The 12,844-nt window shown below is 39.7% G+C and overlaps 1 protein-coding gene across 2 annotated transcripts in view; it reads left to right on the forward strand.

Annotated features, from left to right (window-relative positions):
- Positions 1 to 12,844, forward strand: part of LOC117235909 (ras-responsive element-binding protein 1) — a 104,883-nt gene that overhangs the window by 71,262 nt on the left and 20,777 nt on the right. Inside the window, exon 3 of one of the 2 annotated variants that reach the window (XM_033498378.1) lies at positions 3,273 to 3,450. The exons of the other annotated variant lie outside the window; for it this stretch is intronic. Coding sequence (XP_033354269.1) covers positions 3,432 to 3,450 — 19 coding nt within the window. The 5' untranslated portion in view covers positions 3,273 to 3,431. The remainder of the gene's footprint in view (positions 1 to 3,272; positions 3,451 to 12,844) is intronic. 2 annotated transcript variants of the gene reach the window in all.

Here is a 12,844-nt window from a genome sequence, read left to right on the forward strand (position 1 = left end):
TCTTCATTTCCGTCTGCCTTTCGGCTATACGGTGACTTGCAGTTACACGTACAAAATTAATCGGAATGATAATCGTAGTTTAATCTAAACTCTGTCAACATGCCTATGTCTATCCTTGTACTTCAAATTAATATCAACATACATGCATCTAACGCCTTTTTTATTTAATGTACGTACAAATCAATTAATTTTCTAATTGTCTGATAGCGACGACTCGATCTAAGCAAGCTGCGGATACGCAATTTTCTCTTAACTGGTCAGCCTGAATTTTAGTAATTTTCGTACTAAGAATTTCTTATCGTATTGGTATCAGTCATCTACCTATTTCGTGATACAGCGGCTCGCAATAGTATTCGTAGTCTCACTTATCGGAGAAAATCTTTACGTGCGTATATTGTGCGTGTTGTATAAAACATTTTGAAATTTCATTAGCAAACAAAGAATGAGTCGCGATGATTACATCGGTGAAGTTCGAATCCAAGCTGAAAATATGCCGCGTGTCTGTAAAAGTTGTCGCCAAACTCGCGAAAACAAGCAAAAACGTATGAAACCAATGTCGTTTCGAACTTCTCCATCCATCGTTTATTTCGATACACGCGTCTCCTCATAGCTGCACGCATCGTCATAGCGGCATCATCTAGCAACAGCTTTCGATTCGTCGCATCAATCGAATGAACGGAGCAACTGGTCCATCATACGCTATACGTTTCGACGAGTAATACAAGTTGCTGAATTTTGCTACCAATTTTTGTAAATATTCTGCGCATAGGTACATAGAAAGCGGAAAATAAATAGCGCAAACTTATATTTGGTAAACGTACGCGATACGAATAGTCATATAGGAATGGTCCCTGGATACTATGTACACTATGACTAATTACCATTATGGACGTTTATCTACCCTGCAAAACATGTCCAAATTTGTACCAAATATCCTATACACAGCCTTTATCATCGCTTAAGATTCCACCGATTATCATTTTGATAACCGAGTGACATTTAGAGTGTCGATGAAGCACAGCGCGCGTACGTGTCGTTTCTGCTGCAAAATGTCCCTGCGGGCATTTTCGCGAGCCACTCTATTCTCGCACCGCTTTCAGCTAAATTCTCGTAGATTCGCGAGGTCGAAAAATTACATAAACATGGTCTGTGTTAAGGAAGAAGTTACGCGCCGTGTTAAGAAGATCAGTGGAAACGCGTCATCCCTTTATGTAATTGCCGTTGCAGTGCGCGGAAACGATGCAGCGTTTGCCGGGGCTGGAAAGAGGGAAGACTCGCTTCGCCTGCCCTCGCATATCGTATGGTCCGGAGAAGCTCGTCGTCCCTCTTGCGTGGGTGGCTGCGCGCGTTCGCTCTCCCATCCGGCGACACGCACACACATTTACAGGCGAGCGATGTGTGTGCGCGCACTGTACTCGATGATATAGCGGCGTTGGCATAGGTACGGACCGCCGGTGGCGGGGATAAGATAAAGCGCGGAGAGAAAGAGAAAGGTCAGAGTGGAGGGGATGGGCGGTGAGACGCGTGGGAGAGGAGGGACAGCAGACAGGAGCCGAGAAAACGATCACGAGGCGAGAGAAGGAAGCACCTGGGGCGCGATAAGGATGCTCCGACTGCCCTCTGCTCGGGTAGGGGTAGAAAGAGAGGCAATAGAAAGAGATACAGCCCGAGAGGGTACACGCTTCTCCCGTGGAAAACACGTAAGGACTTAGGAAGCGACGTGACCGGGCGGGAGAGGCTTCGGGAGTGGGGATGACCGCAAGAGTCAGGAGAAACGCGAAAGATTAACAAGGATGGGTAATGCTCTGTACTGTTTACCAGAGAAGGATACACGCTAGTATGAAAAATAGAGATGTGGTACTTTTACGTAGAGAGAGAGAGAGAGAGAGACACACGTATGACAAACAAGCGACAATGCATAAATACTATGAATCATTTCATAACGAAGGATGATGCATAGGACGGAGTTAGGGCTTGGTATAGGATCCAGGGAAAGCCGTGCGTAAAAAGTAAACAAGGACGCGTAGCTGGAATCGGAAACAGAGATAGATAGACGCACGATTGTAAATACCGCCCGATGGAAATCGAAGGATACGCTTACTAGAAACTAGATGCTATGTACTAGAAAGAGAAACGCTGTTCTGAAACGCGCGAATTTCGGTACATCTTTTACCGTTCAACGTACGGAACAACGTACATCACGTAGGTTTTAATAAATCCCGCAGCAACGTTAGTTTCTGCTACCAAAATAAAGAGAAAACAGATAAAATATAGAGTACAGAAAAGAGAAGAAACGTTAGAGCAGTGATGTTCAACATTGTTAGCGCACCGGGGACCAAGAGAAGCGTTGGTGGAAGGGCGTATGGCAGAGAATAGGGGGAGAGAAGCGTGGCGCACGGAAGACGGGGGAACAAGTGAGAGCAAGAAGGGTGGCATGCGAGTGGTGGGGGGGATTATGAGTCGACGGGGTGGGGGTCGGGCGGTCGAACGGAGCCGAATACGGGGCAGGTAGGGGGTGGGGGGACAGGTAGAAGGGATGATGAGGCTCTCGTGCGCAGACTAAGAGGAATTGTCAGAAGCTCATCGTGTCATTTCTCCGCGGTGAGTTGGTCTGTTACGACCTGTTCTCTCGTGCGGACTTGGTGTTCCTCTGCATATACATATATCACACACCGTCACGTCGGTTCAGTCTACATGACCACGCTCCGTCAGAATCGGTCTATCTCTCTCGGATTATATCTGTGTGTCCGTGACAGACGATAAGTATCCAGACTCGAGCCGGGAGTACCTTATTCGTCCGCAGACCATCGTAGCGCGTGGATGTGACATTCGAAGACAGTGTATCGAAGCAAATTAAAGAGCCAGACAGAAGACATAGTGACTCGGTGATCGTTGTGCCGAATGGACGAACTTGCGTTTCGTGAAACGGACTTGTGTTTCGCGGAACGTAATTATCGAGATACACAGAAGCTGTGAAGATTTGTTAATACCGTATTACACTAACGTATGAATACATAGATAATCGTTTGTGCGCGTGTAAATTATTTTTCGTTCTCTTTTTTATATTCGTTATATTACCTCGTTGGTAACGTTCGATAGTGATATACGTTAATAATATACGGTAGTTATACTCATTAGTCATATTCGTTACTTATATTCGTTAGTAATATAATATTTAATATAACGCCCGATATAATATTCTGTGTATCGTTCGGTATAATACCGATATACAAGTTGGAGTATTAAAACGAAGTTGTCGTTGCATCGTACAGCAAGCGAAACAGTGATATATTGAGATTTCATTTCTGATGTGGTCCCTGTGAGGAAATCTCGTGTTAAGTGCAACCTACACCATTTATTTGGATCTTAAGTGCCTGAGCCGCTGACCTTGGAATTTTATAATTCGATCACGGCGCTAAACTGAGGGAAGAATGGATTACTCGACAAAAGGTACGTCTGCTCTTCTTCCTGTTTCGTGGTCAGGTGACTGGATGAGATACGCCTCTCTCTCTCTTTCTCTCTCTCTCTACACCTCTTTTTCTGTCTCTCTCGACAGAGAGAAGCAGATAAGAGATTTTCTCTCGTCACGTCGATCGATTTCTTGCGTCTCTTGTTTTCGGTTTGTTCCGCTGTTTTGTTTGTTAAATGGTGATCGTAGCTAGGACTCTTCTGGTCCGAGATAACATACAGACACAAATATGGAAACAGTTTCTTATTAACAGATTTATTAACAGATTTATTAACAGATTCTTACAAAAATTGATCAAGATCCATCGTCTCAAACTTCTTCTTAGATCAATCGTTGCGTATCTATCGCGTACACAAAGATCGATTAAAAGTTCAAAGGTTCGTTTTGAGACGAGACGAGACGAGTGACGTTATATAATTTGATCCGTAAACATATCGTTGTTGGTCGTGTAGAATCTATAATTAATTTTGTCGCTATTTAATTGGCGTGTCGTAGATGGAAACTCGAATATCCTCGGTATCTTCGAACATCAAACAAGAAATCGATCGAGTTGATCTTTTGAAAATTGTTCATAGCTCGAAAATTGTTCTCAATAGCTCGTCGTGGCTGTAAATTTGTAGTTTCTTTGGAAATAAACAAGCGGAGAGGATGCTGCGGCCGATCAATTTGTAGCGAACCGCGACGTTAAGAGAACGAGAGGAATATTTCAGATTTTCGTTGTAATTAGTCAAAATGTCCTATCTAACGTGTCCTGATTCAATGAATAATTCAATATTCCATCTTCCACTCTCTGTATCTTTTTCAAGCCGTACATTTACGTCGTCAGAAAACGACGATTGAAAATTTCACATTGGAGCAGATCAAAGGTAACAAATAGAGACGATAAAACGTCGGTTCTCGCCAGATTCGAAACGATAGATAGGACATTTTAACTAGGTAGGACAGACTAATGACGATCTAGAACGTTAGTCCTCCAAGGACCAAACGATGAAATAATAACAAATACGTAGACGACGTTGCTTCGCTCGAGAACAAATTTGCAGATTCCACGCGGTAAATTTTATTACACCGAGAAACGAGTTTCAAGCTTGGGAAACTGCAAAGATGGAAAGTGGCGATCTTCGAAATTTCGATTTTTCGCTATTTAGAGAATTCTTGAAAATCTCGCCACCTTTGTAAACAAAGCGTTGCATCGTCGACGAGGATCGATTCGTTAAAGAAAAAAACGCTACTGACAAATATTCGAATCCTTCGTTCAGACGCCATCTTCCTATCGCTATGTATAATCATTCGAATTAAGCACATCATTATGTTCCATTAACACGGCCATTTTAATTCCATCGTGCGGAGACTTGAATGCCACCTCTCCGAACAGCCGAGATCAAAAGTCGTCCATCCCGGAAACGCTTTATTTTCGTTCGCTGTTTGTTCCTCGAGTCTTTTCAAGGAGACCGATCAGATATACAAAAAAAAAAAAAAAAAAAGAAGACAAAACAAAAAGAAGAAGCAACAAACAAGTAGAATTCTTTTATTAGACTTCGAGAAATTTCGTTCGATCTTGTTTTCCACCTTTCGCTATTTTAACGCGACGTCTATTGTTTTTCGAATCGACCTAACGCGATGTTAAGGCCGGTTTATCGGTGGCCTGGGAATATTTGGGCCGAGAGGCAACAGGATGCGAGGAAACGACCGAAATTCGATGGCTAATGAGCAAGTCGAGTACTACAACAAAGAAGAAGATGAAGAAGGAGAGAGAGATATTATCGTTCGTGACCGTTGTGTTTCGCCACTTCTGTCTCTCTTCCTCTTCGTCCTTTTGTCTCTGCTTTCGCTTTGTATCTCGATTAGCACAGAAAATATCGATGCCTATCGGTGTCTCCATTAAGTCTGCGTGTAATGGGATTTTCGTTTCAAGAACGCGGCGCACGTTCTCCATTGAAATTCGCGTGTCAATGTTACGCGAGACTCCGTTTCGTTCGGTCGCTGAAAATGCTCGATAAACGATAGACCTGTGCGTTTCGTGGTTTCCTGCTGAGCCAATTAGACTCGAGTACGATTTCTGCTATATCGGAAACAGAATGACAATTATCTTCTAATTTTCCATGTGACCGTAACTTTTCTTTCGAGAACCTTCCTCGAGGTGTTTCTCGAACAGAACGTAGAGGAAACAGAAATTACGTATCGAGGAGTTTATGGAAATTTGTAAAATAAAAGGAAACGGAAATTAGATATGAGAGAATCGATCAGATAAACAAGATATTGAGAAATTCGATCAACTCGTTGAGTTATTTGTACGAATTTTATTTATCGATTAGATATTCTGTTTTCATTTTTGATACGTTTGATTGGTAAATAAAAATTCAGATGGTCTTCGTCTCCCATAAAATCTCGATAAAACGAGAACCAGTTCGGTTAACTTTGCAGAAACGAAATTGACGACAGAGATTTTCTCCTGCTTTTCGAATTAGGTCAGGTGAGACACAGTTTTATCAGAAATTGGATTCTTTCGTCCTTAGATTTGTATCTGACGGGGAAAAATATAGCGAGGATGATAAAACACGATTAGACGAGAGAGAAAGAGATAATTCGCTGGTTTCATTGTTCTGCAATCGAAGATAAAATCGTATCCCCACCAAAGTTTCCATTGATTCGACGTATTGGTAATCGAAGGATTAACAGATTTTTTTCAAAATTCGATTAAATGGCACTGGAAACGTTATATGGCTGGTATTATGTAATTTCGAATGAGAGACAATTGTATCTCGGCAAAAATTTCTATTCTAAAGGTCGATAACAAGCTGATTTGATCGAGAAATTATCGAAAGATTCAACACGAACGGGAAGAACAGCGTAACGTTTTTTTCTTTTTTTTTTTTTTTTAGAGTTAAAAGAACGAACATAATCGCCGATTTACGTAATAGCCGATCGAAGTTGATCCGTTTAAATGCAATTTCTATTTTTCAAATACGGTTAGACCACGTTAATTGAAATAGTCATTGCACGTTCGTATAGCTTTTGTAAGAAAAATTTGTGGAAACGAGTGCATGTAAAATATCACGATCTCGTTGTTACGTAATCTTCGATCAAGATTAACGCTTATCCACCAAAAGTTTCTATTTTTGATTAAACAGAGAATTTTCATTTAATTAAACAGCCTCGAAATTACTATCTTTTTTTTTTTTTTTTACGAAATTTGTGAGAGAGAGAGAGAGATGCGTTCGAAGTATCACGATTCTAATTTTACGTAATTCTCAGTTAAATTGATTTCTCTAATTTCGAACGAAATCGTTGAATTTATTTAAAAAAAAAATCGTTAAATATCTAAATACTTAAAAAAGAAGCTTATCTAAAGGAGCCACGATTTCTTATAGATCGATGTCTTCTAAATTTAAATCGAATAATTATCTCTTCTCTAAGAAAGATTCCTATGTTCGAACGAAATTGTCCAAAAAGTTTCGTACAATCGTGCGGAAACTGAATTCTCAATCTTTGTATATACTGTACATATACCGTACATTCTTAGTGCCTTAAATTTCCCATAAACGCATAAACAAAACCAGTGAATTTTATCTCTTCGCCTATGCGAATAAAAAATGTAAAACACAGAGGTTCGCTGTGTTTTACATTTTAATTAATAAACTTGCAGAACGACTGATCGTTTTTCCATATCTTTGCATTATGTTTCACGTTCTGTACACGCTTTCACACCCTGCAATTTCCCATAAATATATCAACGTACGCGGCCTACTGGTAGCAGCTAAAACAAATTACTATTTCTATCTCTATAGCCGTGTTTCTCCGCCTGTGCGCATCAAAATGTAAAATATAAAGGTTCGCCGTCTAATAGGAAAACTTGCATCCTGATTTTCCATTGTTACACATTTTTTGCATTATTCTTCTCATTCTGTAAACTTTCACACCCTGCAACTTCCCATAGCAACATAAACATCTGCAGTCTACTCTATCGGTTCTATTCCTTTAGCTACGAGCCTAGAAACCTATCATAAATACAAAGATTCGCCGTGCAATTACAATACTCCCACGACGATTCTCCTCTTTTACATCTTTTCTTTTTTCTCTATATATTTTCCATTGCTCGTCGATCTCTTTGCCTACACTTTCGCGTTCTTCGATTTCTCCAACGCGAACGCATAAACAACGACCGCCCGCACGATCCACCGACTAAAACGAACTTCCATCTCGATTCTATTTCTCTTGGACTGTGCGCGTAAAAGTGGAAATTTCAATCGGCCAGACGACTCGCTTCGACGACGGTTCCAGCTTTTCGCGTTTCTATCCGTAAGCTATGACGCTTCTTGAAACGCGACCGCGATATCACCTAGTCATGTTCTCGAAGGGGAAAAATTCGCGTCCGTGGAACGAGAAGCTTACGAGATAACGAGATTACGGGGATCGCCGCTGACGCAATCGTAGCTCTGGTATCCCACCAGAACCAGCCAGCCGGCCACTCAGTTTCCAGGAAGCCTCGTATCGATTTTTTTCGGCGTCGCTCGATACGCACGCGGTTCAGGCTGTCGTGGGAAGAGGAGAAAAGGCGCGGAGCGATCTCGCGACCACGACGCTGACGTGTCTGAATTCTAATCTATCGACGAGTATCGACAAGGTAAGCGAGAAGGATGAAGAGAGAGAGAGAGAGAAAGAGGGAGAGGAAAACAGGCGTCATGCCTGTCCAAGTGCACGTAGATAAGGACCTGAACTCTTCTTCTTATCTTGGAAATTATTTGTCGAACCGCTCCCGTAAAAGGACTGACTGACGATCCTCGAGGATGAGGAAACTGCGGTATCTTGCAGTCAGTCGCATTCTTCGAACGACGTTCCAACGCTCTTTATTTCGGCCCTTTCCTTCTTTTCTCGTGATTTTCACTTCTGCACTCGGATGTCACTTCGAAAGTCGCTTGCCTCGTGAAGTAGTGGGTGGTCCGAAAAGTTTCTTTCATTCTATAAGGAAACAATGAATGCACGACTTTTTTCGTAAAATAAAAGTCACAACGTTAGAACGCTGTTTATTTCGGTCTTTTCTCGTGATTTTCGCTTTTGCGATGGATACACTCGGATGTGGCTTTGAAAGTCGCTCGCTTCGCGAAGTAGTGGGTCGTCCGAAAAGTTTCTTTCGTTCTATAAGAAAACAATAAAAAACGTAAAATAAAGATCACGACGTTCGACTGATTAGGTTTCATGTTTGTATAAAGATGCGTCGTTGTAAAAGACGCGTCTGTAAAAGAAAGACGCTTTTCGGGCAAACTAATAGTTTCATTCGTACGATCGACAAATGGGGGTGGAATTGCTTCGTCTAATGGCAGATATTTCGAAACGAGGATTGAAAAAGGTTGAAAGTTCGAAGACGAGAAGATACGAGGAGTCGGCGAGGAACTTTGAATCTAAGTAGCAGGTGGTTCGCGGTGGAGTTTGTTCGTTTTTTACTGGGAAATTTGCTTCAGTTTCGCGTAGCGGAGTTTCGTGTTTGACCGTGAGTTTGAAAAGTGGCGAGTTTGACTTCTGACAAGGATTAATTGTTAATAAAATTTTTAATACGTGCGAATGGAGCGTTGGTTGGAAATACGTAACGTCGATTAATCTTCCGGTTAAACAGATGTAGAAAAAATTGGTGCAGGATTTAGAAACGTGGAAATCTACCGGCACGTCTCGCAGAGAATCGTGTTTTCCTCTTATTTTGCATTTTTTTTTTTTTACAATTTTTGTTTGAGATAGAAGTTTTAAAAATAGCTTTCACCTTGACATAGGAAAAGAATAATCGATAAAGTTAATAAAGGGATGAATCGTGTAATTTTCTTGAAACAAGGGTCGTTATACTTCCTGCTATGAGATAAGAAAACAGAAAATGATTAATGGCGCATCTTGGAATTTCCCATTGATGAGAACTTTGTAGAATCAAAAACAACCGACGATACCAAAAAGTTAGAAGCAATTTCATGAAATATTCTCCGTCTGGATGGAAGATTTCGAGATGTTCTTTCACGATTTAAAACGTTAATGGCATCGATAACGATCCTTCGTTTTCCTTTAATTTATCGGCTGACATTGCTTTGAAAATTCAGTGGAAAACGTTTCGTTCGATGGAACCGGAACACACGTTACAAGTCACGAGATAAAACGAACGTGTCTTTTTCTCTCGTAACAACGTTCAGAAGATCTTCCGACAGAAACTTTATTTAAAAAAAAAAAAAAAAGCTTTTAAAAATCTTTTTAAAGACCAGACCGGGAGAAAATTGTTTGAAAGAAAATAGAAAGACGCGGAGATACAAATTCGACGGGAGTCTGTGGAGGGTAACAGGCGAGAAAAGCAGGTTTTCGTAGGGAAGGGCTGGTGAATTAGGGCGTGGCATGGAAAATCAACCGCTCCCTTTTCTCACCCTCGGGGTCCTTGCCCTCCAACCAGACGTCCCAATTATCCTTCGTCTCGTCGGTGGTCGTTGGAGAGTGGCGTTTTCACCACTTTCCTCGCATCGAAGTCTCCGAAAATTCGCTTTCAGAGATCGGAAACGAGTTGTTCTATAAAGCTTTGTATCTTCTACAAAGAAATAAGAAAAAGACGGTCATCTTGGAAAGAGGAATACGCGTGAACTTGATCTTCTAGATAAGAAGAAATATTTTTGACGACTACACTGCGAATGTTTGTGCAATTTCGTGTTGTTCTATCAATTTGTATTTTAATTATAATTATCAAATGAGAATGTAAGACATGGAGTTAACGGTAGAAAGTAGAAAAACAATTTTTCCTTTTATATCAAATACTCCAAAAAGTGTTATACTTTGGATATTTTGCATATTTTTGCATATTGCGTGCATTCTGCGCATTTTTACATCTTCGAATTTCTTATAAATTCGGATAAAAAGTGCACGGTCTAATAGACATTTTTGCATACGGCTAACAATTATTTAACTTGAACGATTTCTTCCGGCATGCATCTTATTTCGCGTTGTATAATGATTGTTACTTCATCGCCGACTACATCACTGACCCGATTTTCCAAGAAGAATCGCGAGAACGAGGTGAATCGATAGCCTGCATCTCGCGGCTGATTTAGTGGCAGTAATTTTAAAATGCAGATTCATCGGCGAATATAAATAATTCATGTTCTAAATAGGCACTGTATCCATTTATAAAGGATTCCAGGAATTAGGATGTTCTTAGAGGAAAAAACTCGATAGAAATTCGTTCTAGGAAATACCAGGAAATTCGTTCAATTCGCGTATATCCGGTGTTCGTATATCGACAATTCTCAACAAAAACGTTCTTTCTATCCAAAAGAAATTCGTTAAGTCGATTATAAGAGCGCGTTAAACGAAAAGTAAACTTCAAAATTAACCATTCAAAAGAGAACAAAAAAATCCTCGTCGCACTAAAAAAAAAAAAAACCAATCAAAAAAACCTACAGATTTATACTACGTTGCTGGTCGTTCTTTTAATTTCACTTTTCTTCTTAGGAACAGGCTTGTGTCGCTTGCGAACATTTCTCCTCTACTGCGCTGTTTCCGCGATTACATACACGCTGGTTGGTAAACTGGTGGTACGAGCGGAAAGGGGGTGATTCTACGCGAAAAAAGGAGTCGAAAATATAGAATACAAATTTTTCGTTCGACGCTTTGTTTTCGAGAAAATCGACTTTGAATTTTGGCTCGGTACGCGTGCACTTCATCGCGTCTCGTTATAACGGATCTCACTGTAGATCGTTGTCTCGATGGAAAAATTAAAAAAAAAAAATGTTTATTCTATATTTTCGACGTAGATTCACCCCCTTCCCGCTTGTACCACCAGTTACCAACCACTCTGTATTTCCAACGTCGAGAAATAATCCGAAGTCGTTGAGCGAGACACGAGAAATTTCGTTATCTTTAGATTATCTTCGCTATATATTAGAATTTCGTTTTCAAAATTCTCGTCAAATATCGCAAATCATTTTATAAACCTGTGCGTAAACCTGTGCGTATAAAAATTCGAGCATCGTAAAATAGCGGCTCTTGCGGAAGAAAATCGCGAAATCGTTCGACTGTCCGCGGCTCACTTTGCCAATCTACCGGCTATTGCAACCGCCCTCTTTCCTCTTCCCTCTTCCCTCTTGCATAATATGTAAGCTCTCTCCGGTAACGATCCATACGCAGCGGGTTGTAGATATGACGACCGCGTCTCTAGGTATATGCGGAAACACTCGGTTGGGCCACGTATACGAAGATTCTTTACGTGACATCCTTTGCGTTGGGTCGCACACGTTGGTCAATAGAAATTGCTCGAGAAAATATTCCTTTGATTCGCCGCTTCGTCGTTTCATTGTCGTTGAACAAACAGTTATCTAAATCGAGCACGTTTCGGTACCTGTTTTTCCTTTGCCTGGAAATGATATGCAACGAGATGCGCGGTATACTGTGAATGGTTGACTCGTACAGACCATTTTTGGAACGAGTTTTCGCTTCTTTTGTCGGTCATGTCGGTCCGATCGAAGTCAGTAAGCTAGTCGATACTTGGTCGACACAGTGTAGGCGTTCCATTCGTCTATATCCATCTTTTCTGTTTTTCTTATTAAGCTTATTCGAAGCTCTCTCGAAGGTTTCTACACAGGTATACGGTATTAATCGAATATGGTATTAGATCGTACAAGTATAAGTTCGTTTAATTAATAACATTCATATTCGGATAGTACGTTCTTCTATATTTTCTAACATTTCATATTATCGGCAAAATCCAGCGTTTTTAATTGAACAAGGATTTTAAATAAATATTTGTATGTGTAATATAAATATCTTTTGTTTGTACAAATATTAATAACATTCATATTCGGATATTATGTTCTTCTATATTTTGCAATATTTTATACTATCGGCAAAATACAATGTTTTTAATTGAACAAAGATTTTAAATAAATATTTGTATGTGTAATATAAATATCTTTTGTTTGTATATATGTTAATAACATTCATATTTTGATATTAACTTCTTCTATATTTTCTAACATTTTACATTATCGACAAAATTCAGCATTTTTAATTGAACAAAGATTCCAAATAAATTTTTATACGTGTAATATAAATATCTTCTATTTGTATAAATATTAGTAACATTCATATTTTGATATTAACTTCTTCCATATTTTCTAACATTTTACATTATCGACAAAATTCAGCGTTTTTAATTGAACAAAGATTCCAAATAAATTTTTATACATGTAATATAAATATCTTCTATTTGTATAAATATTAGTAACATTCATATTTTGATATTAGCTTCTTCTATATTTTCTAACATTTTACATTATCGACAAAATTCAGCATTTTTAATTGAACAAAGATTCCAAATAAATATTTATACATGTAATATAAATATCTTCAGTTTATGTATAT

This window comes from Bombus vosnesenskii, unplaced genomic scaffold, assembly GCF_011952255.1.
Source record: "Bombus vosnesenskii isolate JDL3184/JDL3185 unplaced genomic scaffold, Bvos_JDL3184-5_v1.1 scf7180000013334, whole genome shotgun sequence".
NCBI classification, from domain to species: Eukaryota; Metazoa; Arthropoda; class Insecta; order Hymenoptera; family Apidae; genus Bombus; species Bombus vosnesenskii.